The 14,443-nt window shown below is 31.9% G+C and overlaps 1 protein-coding gene across 6 annotated transcripts in view; it reads right to left on the bottom strand.

Moving 5' to 3' along the window:
* LOC105836897 (GTPase-activating protein) overlaps positions 1-14,443 on the bottom strand; it is a 43,243-nt gene that overhangs the window by 26,195 nt on the left and 2,605 nt on the right. For 2 of the 6 annotated variants that reach the window (XM_036287081.1, XM_036287082.1), the window contains exons 4-16: positions 13,860-14,016; positions 13,580-13,767; positions 13,151-13,486; positions 12,068-12,269; positions 11,749-11,967; positions 11,507-11,631; positions 11,242-11,373; positions 10,958-10,999; positions 10,762-10,868; positions 10,432-10,675; positions 10,006-10,347; positions 9,703-9,915; positions 2,357-2,542 (exon numbers count right to left, since the gene is read on the bottom strand). In XM_036287081.1, the coding sequence (XP_036142974.1) occupies positions 2,357-2,542; positions 9,703-9,915; positions 10,006-10,347; positions 10,432-10,675; positions 10,762-10,868; positions 10,958-10,999; positions 11,242-11,373; positions 11,507-11,631; positions 11,749-11,967; positions 12,068-12,269; positions 13,151-13,486; positions 13,580-13,767; positions 13,860-14,016 (2,493 nt within the window). Of the gene's footprint in view, positions 1-2,356; positions 2,543-9,307; positions 9,916-10,005; positions 10,348-10,431; positions 10,676-10,761; positions 10,869-10,957; positions 11,000-11,241; positions 11,374-11,506; positions 11,632-11,748; positions 11,968-12,067; positions 12,270-13,150; positions 13,487-13,579; positions 13,768-13,859; positions 14,017-14,443 lie in introns of those variants that run through there. The other 4 variants (XM_012681249.3, XM_028192169.2, XM_036287083.1 and 1 more) reach the window with 3 other exon arrangements.

Raw genomic sequence — 14,443 nt, 5'->3', positions numbered from 1 at the left:
CAGAAACAGGATATCTTTTAGAGATCTTTTTGACAACATATTGTTCACGTCATTCTATGACGTCAAAATAGTCAGTAAATGACCATTTTGGGACGTCAAAATGACGTGAGCTTGCTACCTGGGATAGAACAATCACTTTTACATTATTTTTGAAAAGTTACTGTAATATATTTATTTAAACTGTATTGAATATTAATTTTATCTATTTTCACTATTTTAATATTTTAAAATGTTGCTGCATCATTGCTAAAGTAATATTGTAAAATAATGTCTTTGCAATATCTCTGAAACATTACATCGCAATATGCAATGTGGCAACGTTGCAGCAATGTTGCTGCAAGCTTTTGTGCTGTATGGAAAATATGTATGCATTATAAAGTATTCATGGATCATCACGAAGCATTAAAATGTGTACGATCTTCGAAGTGAAGCAACGTCGGGAGTGATTGACACTTGGATGAGTGACCGTTTTTTCAGGCGCAGAAATTAAACATGTTCTAACAGGTACTGTGGCTTGGCTAAAATATGTATAATCTTCTCCTCTTTAGAAAATTATCGTAGAAATTTATTAGATTGCCCAGCTAGCAAAATGACGCAAACTTTGCGCGAAATTTGCCGCAAACTCGAGCAAACCTTTGCAACAAAATTACGACAAGGTGTGTCCGCATTAAGCTTAGCTTTTGTTGGCAAGTCTTGTTGTAAATAGTATGACGCATATTTTATGCAAATAACAGGGTAAAATTTGCTAGTAAAGCATAATAACAAATTTGCAGCAAGAACAAGGCAAACCTTGCTGTACACAAATGATAGCAAATTTGTGGCAAGAACAGGACAAATATTGTCGAAATTTAGATCAACAAAAATGATTATTAGACTGAAATATTAGACTGATTAGTCCAATATCAAATGTGAATGGTGCAATCATACTTGGTTCTCTGTTCTCGATGAGCCCTTTTTATTAATCCAGTAGGTAAATCTTTTTCACGAGAAATGCGCCATCTCGAGATAGATTGTAAAGTCAGAAATAAAGTTTAAAACCCGATAATGCAACCCTGTTATTTGCATAAAATGTGCGTCATACTATTTGCGACAAGCCTTGCCAACAAAAACTAAGCTGTTTACGGACACACCTTGTCGCAATTTTGTTGCGTAAGTATGCTCGGCAAGTTTTATTTTGTTCTTGCTACTAATTTGCCGTTATTATGTGCTTAAGAAGATTTCCTATTTCTGCCATAAATTTATTGTCATGTCGTGTAGCAAGGTTTGCTCTGTTATTTGCTTAAATTTTGCATTTTATCGTGTCGGAACTAATCTTGTAATTTCTATACGTAATATTTATGTACAAGTCTTTCTCTGTTATTTGCAGCATCGTGTGATGAAAACTTTTGCCGTAAATTTGCTCGAAACTTTTAGAAAACAAAGCAACAGACAATTACTTGTCATAAAATTGTTGTCAAAATTGAAACAATCCTTGCTGTAAAGCTTTCACGATATGTGATTTTAACAGGCCTGGCTAGCTGGGTTGGTGAGGTTACGTTGAATTTATCAAAATTATTTAATAATGCAATTAATTTTTTGTTTTTGTTGTAAATATGTTTAGTAAATATTTAAAAAATTATTTACCAAATGTCAAAAAAACATTTTCTTAAATTTTAAAACAAATATTTATTAAATGTTAAAAAAATATTTGTCCAAACATTTAAAAAAACGTTTTTCTAATTTAAAAAAAGGAACTTATCTTATTATTTTTAACGTTTTTAGAAATGTTTTTTAAATATTATTGAAAACATTTTTTAAGTATTGTTTTGCTGATTGGGGAGTCATATATTGACAAATGTACGTCAGTTTTACGACATCTTGCTACTGGGATTACTTTGTGCATGCGCATACATTACATAGATAGTTTGAATCATTTATAAAATAGTATAATTTTTATTAATTATTATTTATATCCGTATCCATGTAAAGAAAGTCTTACATTTTTCTCATATTTAAATATTTCTAGAAAAAGTTCCTTACTTCTTATATCTGTTATGGTCAAAGCTCATAGTGCGGGCATTCTTAGGATTGACTAGTCAATGCACGGAATAACCAAGCGTTTTGGTCAAAGTCCGATATAGTTTCGTATTTCGGCCTTTGACCGATGTTTTTAGTCTATTTTAGGAGTGACTAAGATGGCTGGTCAAAGTTAGAAACTGAAAAAATCACTTCGAACTTTAACTAGTCAATCCTAGGTATGGCTTAATTCAGACTTTAAAAAATAAAGCCAAGATTTTTTAATATTTTTGTTGTTAACATAAAGTAGGTTTTACTTTACCCTTGTAATTGTATAATTTGAAATATAAAGTAGACAAACCTTTGGTCACTTTGACCCATGTTAGTCACTCCTAGGATGCATCTCGTTTTGGATGGAAAGTCGCAAACCCATGTGGTGCAGAAATTGCTTCGCGCGCGCGCACGGTGAAGTGCAAAGGAGACCTTCGGCCCCCCTTCCGCACCCACCCCGTCCAAGTCGCTAACCCATATACATTGTATTGGAAATCTGCAAACACATATGAACTTTACTTTGTTTGCAATGTACAACATGAGTTAGCAACTTCAGCGGGGTGGGTGTGAGAGGGAGGCCAAAAGCCTCCCCTTGCATCCCTCGTGTGTGTGTGTGTGTGTGTGTGTGTGTGTGTGTGTGTGTGTATGTGTGCGCGTGCGAAGCATTCTCTACATCACATGGGTTTGAGCCTTTTCACGTAACTGCTGCTTGCTGGACGCGTAATAACTTGCAACGCATTCGTGCCGAATCGCTCACGGATAACAGACAGATTAGAACACGCGCAAGGCGCATAGCGGACGTTATTGTAATCATACCTAGGATTGATTGGTCAATGCGCGGAACAATCAAGCGTTTTGGTCAAAGGTAATTTTTTCCGAATTAAATTAATTAATTTAATTTGGTCCAAAGTAATTTTTTCAGTTTCTAACTTTGATCAGCCATATTAGTCACTCCTAAGATGGACTAAAAACACATCAGTCAAAAGCCGAAATACAACACTATTTCGGACTTTGACCAAAACGCTTGGTTATTCCGAGCATTGACCAGTCAATCCTAGGAACACCCGCGCAACGGGGTTTGACCATAACATATCCATACAAAAAACTAAACTTGTCTAATCATTACAAAGTATTTGAATATATTAATCAGGAGAAATTGTTATATGACTCTAAACAAATACATGGAGATGAATATGCTATAAATACAAAATATAAAAGACACATTAATTATTGTACATCATGGACATGTTTTATTTATTGCAGGAAAAACTTATGTACAGTATTAAAATACACAATATTATACTACAGAGCATTATCCAATTTTCTCTCATTTCAATAATTAAATAATACATTTTACACACACACACGCACGCACGCACGCACGCACACACACACACCCATCCATACACGCGCACGCACGCACACACGCATGCACGCACATACACACGCACACACACAAATATACATATATATTATATATACCAACCGGAAGCCATCCCGTAATAGAAAGATAGACGGGATCGAGATGAACATAAAATATTGTCTTGTTCAATATTGTCTTGGGTTAGGTCCACCAATAATCGAGATATTAACATATAAAATCGGCAAATAATTTAATTTTTACCGTAATTGTGAACAGTAATTTAATGAAAGCTTATCATACATTTACGATAAATTTTTTCTTCCGTGTTATGGCTCGAGCGGATTGAGCTCTTCTCTCGGTGCGCTCTCATTCGCATAATTTGAAAAATTAATACCTCGATTATTGGTGGACCTAACCCAAGACAATATTGGACTTTAATGTTCATCTCGATCCCTTCTATCTTTCTATTACGGGATGGCTTCCGGTTACATTTCACCCTGTATATATATAGGTATATACGGGGAAAAAAGGATTAGATCTGCCGAGATATGACCATATCTGGCCAGTAAGCCTATTCTGTAACTCGTTAAGAGGTGTCGGTATCGTTATACCGTCGTTGCGCAGCTTTTTTACCATATAAAATATCTGCGCAACAACTGTATAACGATACCGATACCTCTTAACAAGTTACAGAATAGGCCGTCAGATCTGCAAATTGTCTACATTCAATCCATACAGGATACGGAAAGAAACAGACAAATTAACGGTCACAGGTAATCCTTCTGCATATATCTGAATCAAATATATGAGACCTACAGTTTTTAATGCCAAACGGTTTTCTGTTGCTAATAATATTATGGTCATATCTCGGCAGATCTAATCTTTTTTTCCCGGGTATATATAATAATCTGTGTATTAAGAGAAATTATTCTCGAGTCCTTGACATATTTTAAGGCACAGTCTATCCTAAAATTTTCTACAAGATAACAACAGTTAATGGGTGAACACAACAAGGGAAGTATATATAAAATATTACTCAATTAATATAAAATTAATATAAATAATACCGTTCGTAAGTAGAATTACCACATATACTGCATGAAATTTGTCGAGAACGTACTAGAGATAAATTTATTAGAAGTGCAATGCAGTTTTCTCATACTAAGATGAATTAAAGCTAAAATAATTTGATCTTCCAAATCGCATATAACAACTTGTTATGGAATTTTGTTTTTGGCGTTAAGCTTTTGCGTCAAAAATTCCACAACAGGGCTTTCTAATTACAAACGATAATGTAAACGCTCGTATAAACTTCTTGATTATTTTTTATTACTTAATATGTAAAAAAGTTATGTTAAATTCGTAAATTGAAAATGCAATACACAATTAATATTGTCGGAAAACAAGAGAATACAAGATTAAATCCTTCTTCAATGAAAATTTGGTACAACTATAACAATTATATTAACACAATTGACTTTAATGATTTTAACTATCAATACGTACAATGAGTTAGCGTAACCGGATAAATTTTCGATATTTCAACCGATTGCGGCATTTCAACCGATCTACTTTTAATTTTTGCAAAATATCTCTTGTAGTAAAACTTTTTTTGGCTTTTTCACTGGAATATTCTTTTTCTTCAAACTATCGATTTAAAAATTAGTTTAAAATTGATGCATTTAAACCAGAGATATACACAAAGACGCCAGATTAGAAAAACCAGAGTATAATCGCATAAATCGCATAAATCGAGATTTTTACGTGTGTTAAAAGTTAATAATCAATTATATAAACAAGGTCATATTTCCTTTCAAATACAACAAAATACTTGAGACATTAACTCTGAATGAATCGACTCGGCTGCACTTTACTCTGAGGATGATGCTTGTATTTCTCTATACCGTATATAATATAAAAAGAAGGAAGATTTTATATAGCAGTAAAGTATATTAACGTCATGTAAAATTATAATGTAAAATTCGTTAATTTGCGCCTAACACTTAATCGTTTATATGTATAAGATTACCTTTACATTTCCTCTGCATTGAAGAATGAGAATATGTACGTACAAACACGCACGCACGCACACACACACGGCCTTGCATGGATATGTTAAGTTTTCAAACTAGGTTCGCAGTATCTTAATCGCGCTCAATATTTAAATAACCTATTTTATAAACAATTTGATTTATCTATAGATTCATTAAAATTATCTTAAACCTAACATATGAATAAAAATATTAAATGGAGATCTATTTCCTACATGTAAAAATGAAATTTCTGCAGACTGTACATATCTAATATTTATAACTGCACATAATATTTCCATCATAAATGAACAATAACTATACACTTTTTAATCATCTTAATATTCTTGTTATTGTATGTTTGTATCATATTTGTTGTCTACTAGAATGGAGGGATTATAGTCATAATATTAACAGTTATAAAATGGCTTGTAAAATTATTTGTTTGACGTACCAAATTCACATCAAACGTATAATTTTCAGTACAATTTCACAACTCTTTTTATGTATAAATCTGTTATAAATCAAAATAGGATAATGATGATGATGATGATGATGAGATATTATGTGTGTATATACCCAGTGAACACGTTTTATAGCAACAATATAACATAAAAGTTACATGTAATGTAACATTGTTATTCTTGTGATATGTAGGTGCTATATAACATGGAAATAACCTGTTATGTAACATTTGTTATATGCAAGTAATATAACTGTTATACATCGTTTTGGCGTTAGTTATGTAATAAAAATTGCATAATCGTAACATAACACGCTCGTATCAATATTATTACGGAACGATGCGTCGTAGTTGACTCAGAAATCAGACAACACTATAACATCCTGAACGAGAGATCCATTTGATATTAAAAAAAATTATCATAAATATGTTTTCAAAAATAACGGTTTGTCTACAATTATTGTGCACAAAAAAATGCACAAAATCTAAATTTATCATGTACTGAACAAAAACAGGATAATAAATGTACTATTCAATTTTTCTTAGAATATATGATCTATATAGTTAACTATCTAATTAACCATTTAAACGCTTCAAAATATTAGTGCTAAATAGATCGCAATTTCCATCAAATTATTAAAGTTATGGAAAAAGATAAATTTAACAATGAAATTAATAAGTAAATAAATTAATGCTACTTATTTTTAATGTTTTGCAAAATTTAATTGCTTTTATAAAAAATAATATAATTGCGTCAGTTTATAACATATAGATATATGTAGACAATAACAAGTACCCATATCGATGAGTCAAATTGGCGTAGCAGATAGAGTACAAGGTTCGTCATTCTAAGGTCCCGGGTTCAAAACCAACGAGCGGCAAGTAAGAATAAAATAAAATAATATAATTTAAATTTAATTAATTAATAAAAATTTGTCCTAAGTTTAGTATGTACTGTTGATAAAAATAATTTTAAAAAATGAATTTTTTATTTTATTTTTCTCTAGTTGCAGTTTAAAGATATCCGATTTAAGAAATCTTTTAGATATCAGTTTCATGATATCTTTGTTCTCAAAAAACGGTGCATTGGTTAACATTCTGACATCATTATGTTATCTTTTAGAAGTCTCTTTATGTTATCATTTTCAGAAACAGGATATGCGTATCATGCGTAAAACGGAACGCATGTAACTGTTATGTGACGGTTAGATAACATGTTATATAACATGTTATATTGCTGAGTCGGAAATTGTAACTTACATGTAAGTTACATGTAACATCAGAGCAATGTAATCTATTATATTCGGTTAAATTGCTGTTACATTGCTACTATATTACTGTTCACTGGGTATATATATATTATTGTGTATATGCGGTATACACATACTATCTCTTACATATCTTGTCACACACACACACACACACACACACACACACACACACACACACACACACACACACACACACACACACACACACACACACACACACACACACACACACACACACACACACAGACAGCGCGCGCGCGAGACGCTCTCTCACTCTTTCTCCTCCTCTTCCTTTAAATTTATTTGAATAATTAGAATTTATTGCAACAGAAACTATATATTTTGTCAATATTTTTTAGAATTATTTTGAAAAAATTAATTGTAAAAAGCTAATCTTTTTAAATATAAATTTAAGTATGTATCTTGTTTTTTTCATTAATTGCTTTATCTCTATCAAAAAGTATCTAATTTAGAAAATTAATCAAAAATTTAATAAAAAATCTAAAAAAATAATTAATCTTAATTTGATAGAAATGTTACACAAGTATTATACAAGTTTTGAATATTCCATATTAATCTTTTTTTTCAAAAATTAGAGTAAATATTATAAGTGCTTTAGTAAATAGCAATATCGTCATACATAGTTATACAATTAAATAATCTTTCAATAAACGTCGAATATGTCCTAAAAAATAAAAAAAACTTTAAATTAATTTTAAATTATGTATCTTATATAAGAAAAAGTGAAGCTTAGATAAATTATTACGAAAAATGATTATATATTCTATCACAGAAGAAATTGATCAAATATTCATTCAACGTGTAATCAATTATAATAGTATCGTATAATACACGAGCAATATATAAAGATATTATATTATAAAATATTATAAAATGATATTTAGTAATACTCGCGTCTGCATCCGCACGCGCGCGCGCGCGCACGCACGCACGCACGCACGCACGCACCCACGCGCGCGCGCGCGCGCGCACGCACGCGCGCGCGCACACACACACACACACACACACACACACACACACACACACACACACACACACACACACACACACACACACCATACGCGCGCGCAAAAAAACTTGAGATTGCAAGATTCTTTTATATTTATTACGTATTTCTTCTCTATTAAAAATTAACAGATCTAACATTTTTCTACATATTCAACATTTTCATTTTTATATAAAAGTTTATACATTAAAATAATCAATGAAATATAAGAGTTTCAAATGATAAAAGGTAAAAAATTTACTTTTAGGCTTGTAAAGAATAAATTTAATAAATTTAGTGCCTAGCTAAATCGTACAAGCAGATGCTTACATCTTTTCCTATATATGGCTCAATTAAATTCGTACAAATGACGCTACAAAAAAATAAATGTTTGTTTAAAAATTTTAAAACTTTTCACCAAATAGTCAAGTAATCAATTCTATTTGTAACATTGATGTAGGCATTTCTATATTCTTATTTTGTGGTGTATGCATATAATTATAATTAATGCAAAAATAATTGAGTTCAAAATTAATGGAATTATATGTGAATCAAAGATAGCAATAATTGTGTTCAATCAAAATAATTTTTCTAGTCTACAATAGTAATTATTACATAACATTACATAACTAATATTGAGAGTTTTATATCGGCAAATACTCGACTTTTCAATAAATGAGATTACAAGTTGTGCAATAACGCAGCCAATGTCATGTTTATATGCACATCTCCATGTATTGAAAAATAAGGTGAGAAAATAAATAAATAATAAATAATTGTAGAGAGGTTTCTGTGACGATTCAAGATGTTACATTCTCTGCATGGTAAAAAAATTAAAAAGATATGTTAAATTACATTCTATTATAATTTTGTCGTATTTATCCAATGCCCAAAAGATAAATTAAAAACAATTTGTCGTAAGACAGGCATACACATAACAGAAAAAAACTGCCTCCAAAAGCAGAGTCATTAATTTATATATAAATGAAAAGATTATATATAATTTGTAAATAATCCTATGTACACAAACACAATATACATATTAGCAGTAAGAAAAGTAACCACAAAAATATAACGTTCTTCTAACAAAACAACTAATGTAAATCTTTGTGCTTTTTTGTCTCACAATTTTCTTTTTTTTCACAATATTTCTATCAATTTATATTTGTACATTGGAGATAAATTAATGATTGCCACACTCACTCATCGAATTACAAGATATGTCAGGGACATCGTCCTGTAATCGTTTTGTCAATGTACATTCGTTTAACATTCTTGTGTTGTCATAGTTACCCAATTTTCGCGACAATGTACCTGATAAATTAATACTATCTGCCGTTAGTAGACTAGTGCTATCTAACTTTTTATGATTTTCCATATTTTCGTTAACATTTTTCTCCGATTTATCAGATCTTAATGTATTGTTTAAACTATGATCGAATTTTCTGAGATCATTTTGGATACTTCGGATAGTATCACTATTGTTTTCGTATCCCCGCAATAAACTGTTTTCGTTTTCATACCTACGATTAATGGAGTCGGAATCAAGACATTTTCTGAATGTTTCGTCGTATCTTTGACTCTCGACGATTTTTCTAGATAATCCCGTGTCGTAATGTTCCGTCTCTATGGAACGTTGATTTAAACCGTCATCGTATATTCGCTTTGTTAACTGATTATCGAATCCTGCTCTACTAGCTAAGTGGAGGTAGTTGTCATCACCAATGGGAGCCTGCCTACAAGAGTAAAATACGCAAATATTATTTTAAAATGTATGTACATTAAATGAATCGCACAAGTTAAAGATACGTCTGTATAACACATACTTGCTGCCGTATTTGGTGTCACGTGCCAGTCTTCTAAAATAGGCTCTATGTTCACGCTGTAACGCGTATGCAGCTTCTCTAAGTGTGTTTAAAGTCTTGAAACATGAAGGTACATCTTCTATAGGCGACCCACCGTCCGGAATAACGCATATATCGCTAGCGCCATAAACTGCCTGACATTCACATGCATTCATCAATGTCTCGAGACGTGGCATATTTGTAAAGATTAATGAATGTATTCTTTGTAAATCGCGATCTGGATCTAAGACCATTCGCAGTCCAGCCTCTATACCTGGTGATACTTGACTGCATCCTGGTGCAACTTCAGCAACTGCCCGACAACTATATATTGTAGAAACATAAATGAGAAAAATGAAAAAATTAATATATATGCAAACATTTCTTGATATCTATCATATTACTTACCAAAGCCAATGGCCATTGATGTATGCACTTGGATGATATTTTTCCAACCGGTTACTGTTTGTTTGACATATTTTTGTAAGAATGTCAATCCATTCCTTTTCTTCTACACAATTACTAGCTTGAACATATAATGCCCTTTGTGGTTGAATTATTTGAAACATGTTTTTCATCTTGAAAGAATCTTCGTGAAGTCTTTCCACTGCTAAAATTTCTTGTAATGGTATCTTACACAAAGGTTCTTTACCTGTATACATACATAATTTTATAACATTTCTATTTATCTCATATATTTTCTTTAAGCAAAAGATATATTAGTAAAAGATTATTCACCTTTGGTTTTAGAGTATGTCAAATCATGTGTGGTAAGTCTAAAATATCTCTGCTTAAAATTCTTGCGACCAAATCGTTTTCTGCCTTGTGCTCGTTTAATCATTACTCTATTTTAAAAAATTATACAATTAAAATACTCTCTTAGGAAGATTATATATCAATAAACAAACATAAATGTTGTACAGTAGTAACCAACCTCTTGTTACAATCAGCAGTATGCACAAAGAGAAAGTATATTCTATTAGAAATATACAAAAAGTTTTAAGAATTTATTTGTGTAATCTTTAATATTATTATATTTGTACTTTTTAAGTAATAAAATCTGATTTACAGGAAACTCATTATATTTTACATTTCTTCCTCCCCCTCTCTCTCTTTTCCTTCTCACTTTTTACGTAAACACACATACGTCAACTTTTTGATCAAAACAAGATAAAAAAACGAGAGATACAATGGACATCTGTATATTAATAAACATACCCTTCCTTGAGTACCACTGGTTGTTCTTGCGATACCGTTGGACGTTGCTTTGTGCCGCTACTATTACTACTGGTCGATATCAACTCTAAAAATTGCTTGACCGCTTGTATATGTCTTTCCGTATAAAATTCTCTACAAAATGAAATTGTATGTGTATAATATGTATAAGATGTATAAAGAAAAAAGTTCGCTCGTTGCGTTTAATAAGTATTAAATCTCTAAATTTTTCATACTTTTTTAAAATAAATATTTATTGAAGCTTTACCTGTACACGCATTCCATATATTCTTCTTTGCATACGCTGCCTGCGCCACCTCTGCAAGACACTAAATTTCCAAGACTTTGAATCGTTTTAGATATTAATGTTAAAGTTCTATTGGTCTGTGAATCCTATAATAACATTATACAAGATTTATATTACAATATTTAAAATTAAATAATAACCATTATTTTAAACTGCTTTATAAGACATTCTTCATATAATGCATAATTTCTTCAGTTATTTACAATTTGTTCAGTAGTGATATCAAATAATCTTGGACCCAATATTGCAGGAGCGAAAAATCGTAAAAAAATAAATCCACTTATCACGGAGTATCTCACTTCCTTGTTTTTTGGGAAGTGAGTCGCAGCGAGTTCTCTCAAACACCAAAACATTTCACACATTAAAGGCGGACATCGTACTCCTGATGTAGTTATAGCTATAAATACTCTTTCAACATATTCCTGTAAAAAAAACAAATGTTATTAATATGTCTTGTTATATTGAAAAGATAATAAATGTTTTTATCTAAATTATTATCTAAATATTTATATAATTTAATACCTTTAAATTGGACAAGTTTGTTTCTGTTGTATTGCCATCCTTTACTCGAGTTGGATCTATTTCACATGGCTTTTTTTCAAGAAAAACTTGTTCCATTGCTGGTCTAAGAGTACTATGCAAATAATGAAGACCTGATAATCTCATGCCTTCATCCATCATTTTGCTCACTAATGTATTACCGCGAAAAATCGTCGTTGGGTCACTTAAATAAAATTTTCACAATTACCGTTACAACATGTAATTACAGATATCAATTAATTACTAATCGAACAGTTGATACTTGATATTGTAACGCGCGCGGCCACGGAAATGAAAAGACACAACTATTTATTTAAATAAATTTATCCCGTTACCTAGCTCCAGACCAGTGCTTCCAGTCTCGAATCTTTTACAGCAGCGAGCCGACAATCAACTATCTGCTGTCTCCTTTCCTTGAAGGAAACAGCTCGAGAGAAAAGGAGACAGCAGATAGTCGAGCCATGACGGCCGCTGCCGATCGATATCGCCGATCTGACAACTGACTCGCAGACAAAGAGTATACTGGGCAGCGCGCGTAACAATATGATCTATATCTATTAACGAGTCGGCAAGAAATAGAAAATTAGTTTTTAATTTAAAGAATTTCTGCCAAGTAGTTTAAAAGTAGTTAATTAGGCAAAGCATTATCAGTGCATGGTCCCTTATTTCCTTCCCCCCCAAAAATTAATAGTTATTTAAAATCAAGGTGCATATTATATCAAGAGATATTTTATAACGTTTGTCGATTATGTAGATTAAATTCCTAATTTTGACTTACTTCATATTATTTTGTAATTTTTATTGTGTAAAGAAATAATTTTTAATGTTTAATAAAATTTTACAAAAATTTGTCATTATTATTTGAACCAGAGACTCACACGTCACAAATCACGTTATGGATACTACTCATATAGCCACAGTAGATAACTGACAAAAGTTGTGAAATATTTCTTGATATAATATACGACTAAATGTTAGATAGCTTTTTTTTTCTTTTTTTTAAGAAAATAAAAGACTATGCACTCATAATGCTTTGCTAAAAAATAAAATATTTAGTTGGCTTACGTTAATTTAGAAATTTCGTGACTAGCAAGTGCTCGCATTACAGACACTAATTGTCCATAATGCACCAATACTCGAACTAATGGTTGTGCAGCTTCCATTTTACTAGCTACAATTTCACCCAATATATAAACAGCCGATGATGTTATCGGCTGAACATTGACGCTTTGTAACAATAGACTCTTGAGTCTATCATACATTTCAGATGGGAAGACATGATCAGCTATGTAATAAATCTTCAAACGTAAAGATCCCAAACCTGGTAACGTACCAGGTGGAGTTGAATTGCTTGAAATTTTACTTGGACGATGTTTTGCTGCTCTAGGTTGTAAAAAATACCTATACAGTAATAAAAAATCAAATAATAAAATTTATTCATAAGTACAAATCCACAATTAAAAATAAAATGAGCAATGTATAGTAATCATATACCATGCAGTTGTTGTACTAGTGGGTTGTTTTTGTAATCCTTTTAATGTAACTCGGATTTCACCAAGAAACACCGATTGTTCTCCCATACCAGGAGATGCATGCCATAAACCAACAACTACTTCTCCAACTTCAGCTCCTTCAATAGAATAATGAGAGACATCTTTGTCTCTGGTTTCGGTTAACTCTGGCTACAATATAAAGTGACCAATTTCATACTCTGTGTAAGCTAACAAAATCAACTGATAATATAATTATTTAGACATTTAATAAATTGTCTTACCTCAAATACAAATGTTTCATTAAAATAAGGAGATGCTGTTTTCTTTTTAACTTTTGTGCGTTTTGATATTTGTTTACCATTACTATAGATGACTGTAACAGTTGCAAAGGGATCACAGCTACCATTTTTAATGGTTAATTCACTACACTCTATTATTCTGGAAATATATATTGTCAAATATTACTCAAAGAGAATTTTTACATTCTAGTATATATATATATATATATATATATATATATATATATATATATATATAGTGTGTGTATATATACAAGGCTGCGTTCGGAAAACGTCACTCCAGTGCTCTCGGATATCATTCTATCTTTGTTTCACATAGAACGAACAACAAGGATAGAATGATACCTGAGAGCACTCAGGTGATGTTTCCGAACGCAGCCCATATATATTGTACACACACACACACACACACGCACGCACGCACGCACGCACGCACGCACGCACGCACGCACGCACGCACGCACGCACGCACGCACGCACGCACGCACGCACGCACGCACGCACGCACGCACGCACGCACGCACGCACGCACGCACGCACGCACGCACGCACGCACGCACGCACGC

This window comes from Monomorium pharaonis, chromosome 5 (assembly GCF_013373865.1).
Source record: "Monomorium pharaonis isolate MP-MQ-018 chromosome 5, ASM1337386v2, whole genome shotgun sequence".
In the NCBI taxonomy this organism is placed as follows: domain Eukaryota; kingdom Metazoa; phylum Arthropoda; class Insecta; order Hymenoptera; family Formicidae; genus Monomorium; species Monomorium pharaonis.
The sequence above is the reverse complement of the archived record's forward strand: the minus strand, read 5'-3'. Positions and strand labels throughout refer to the sequence as shown.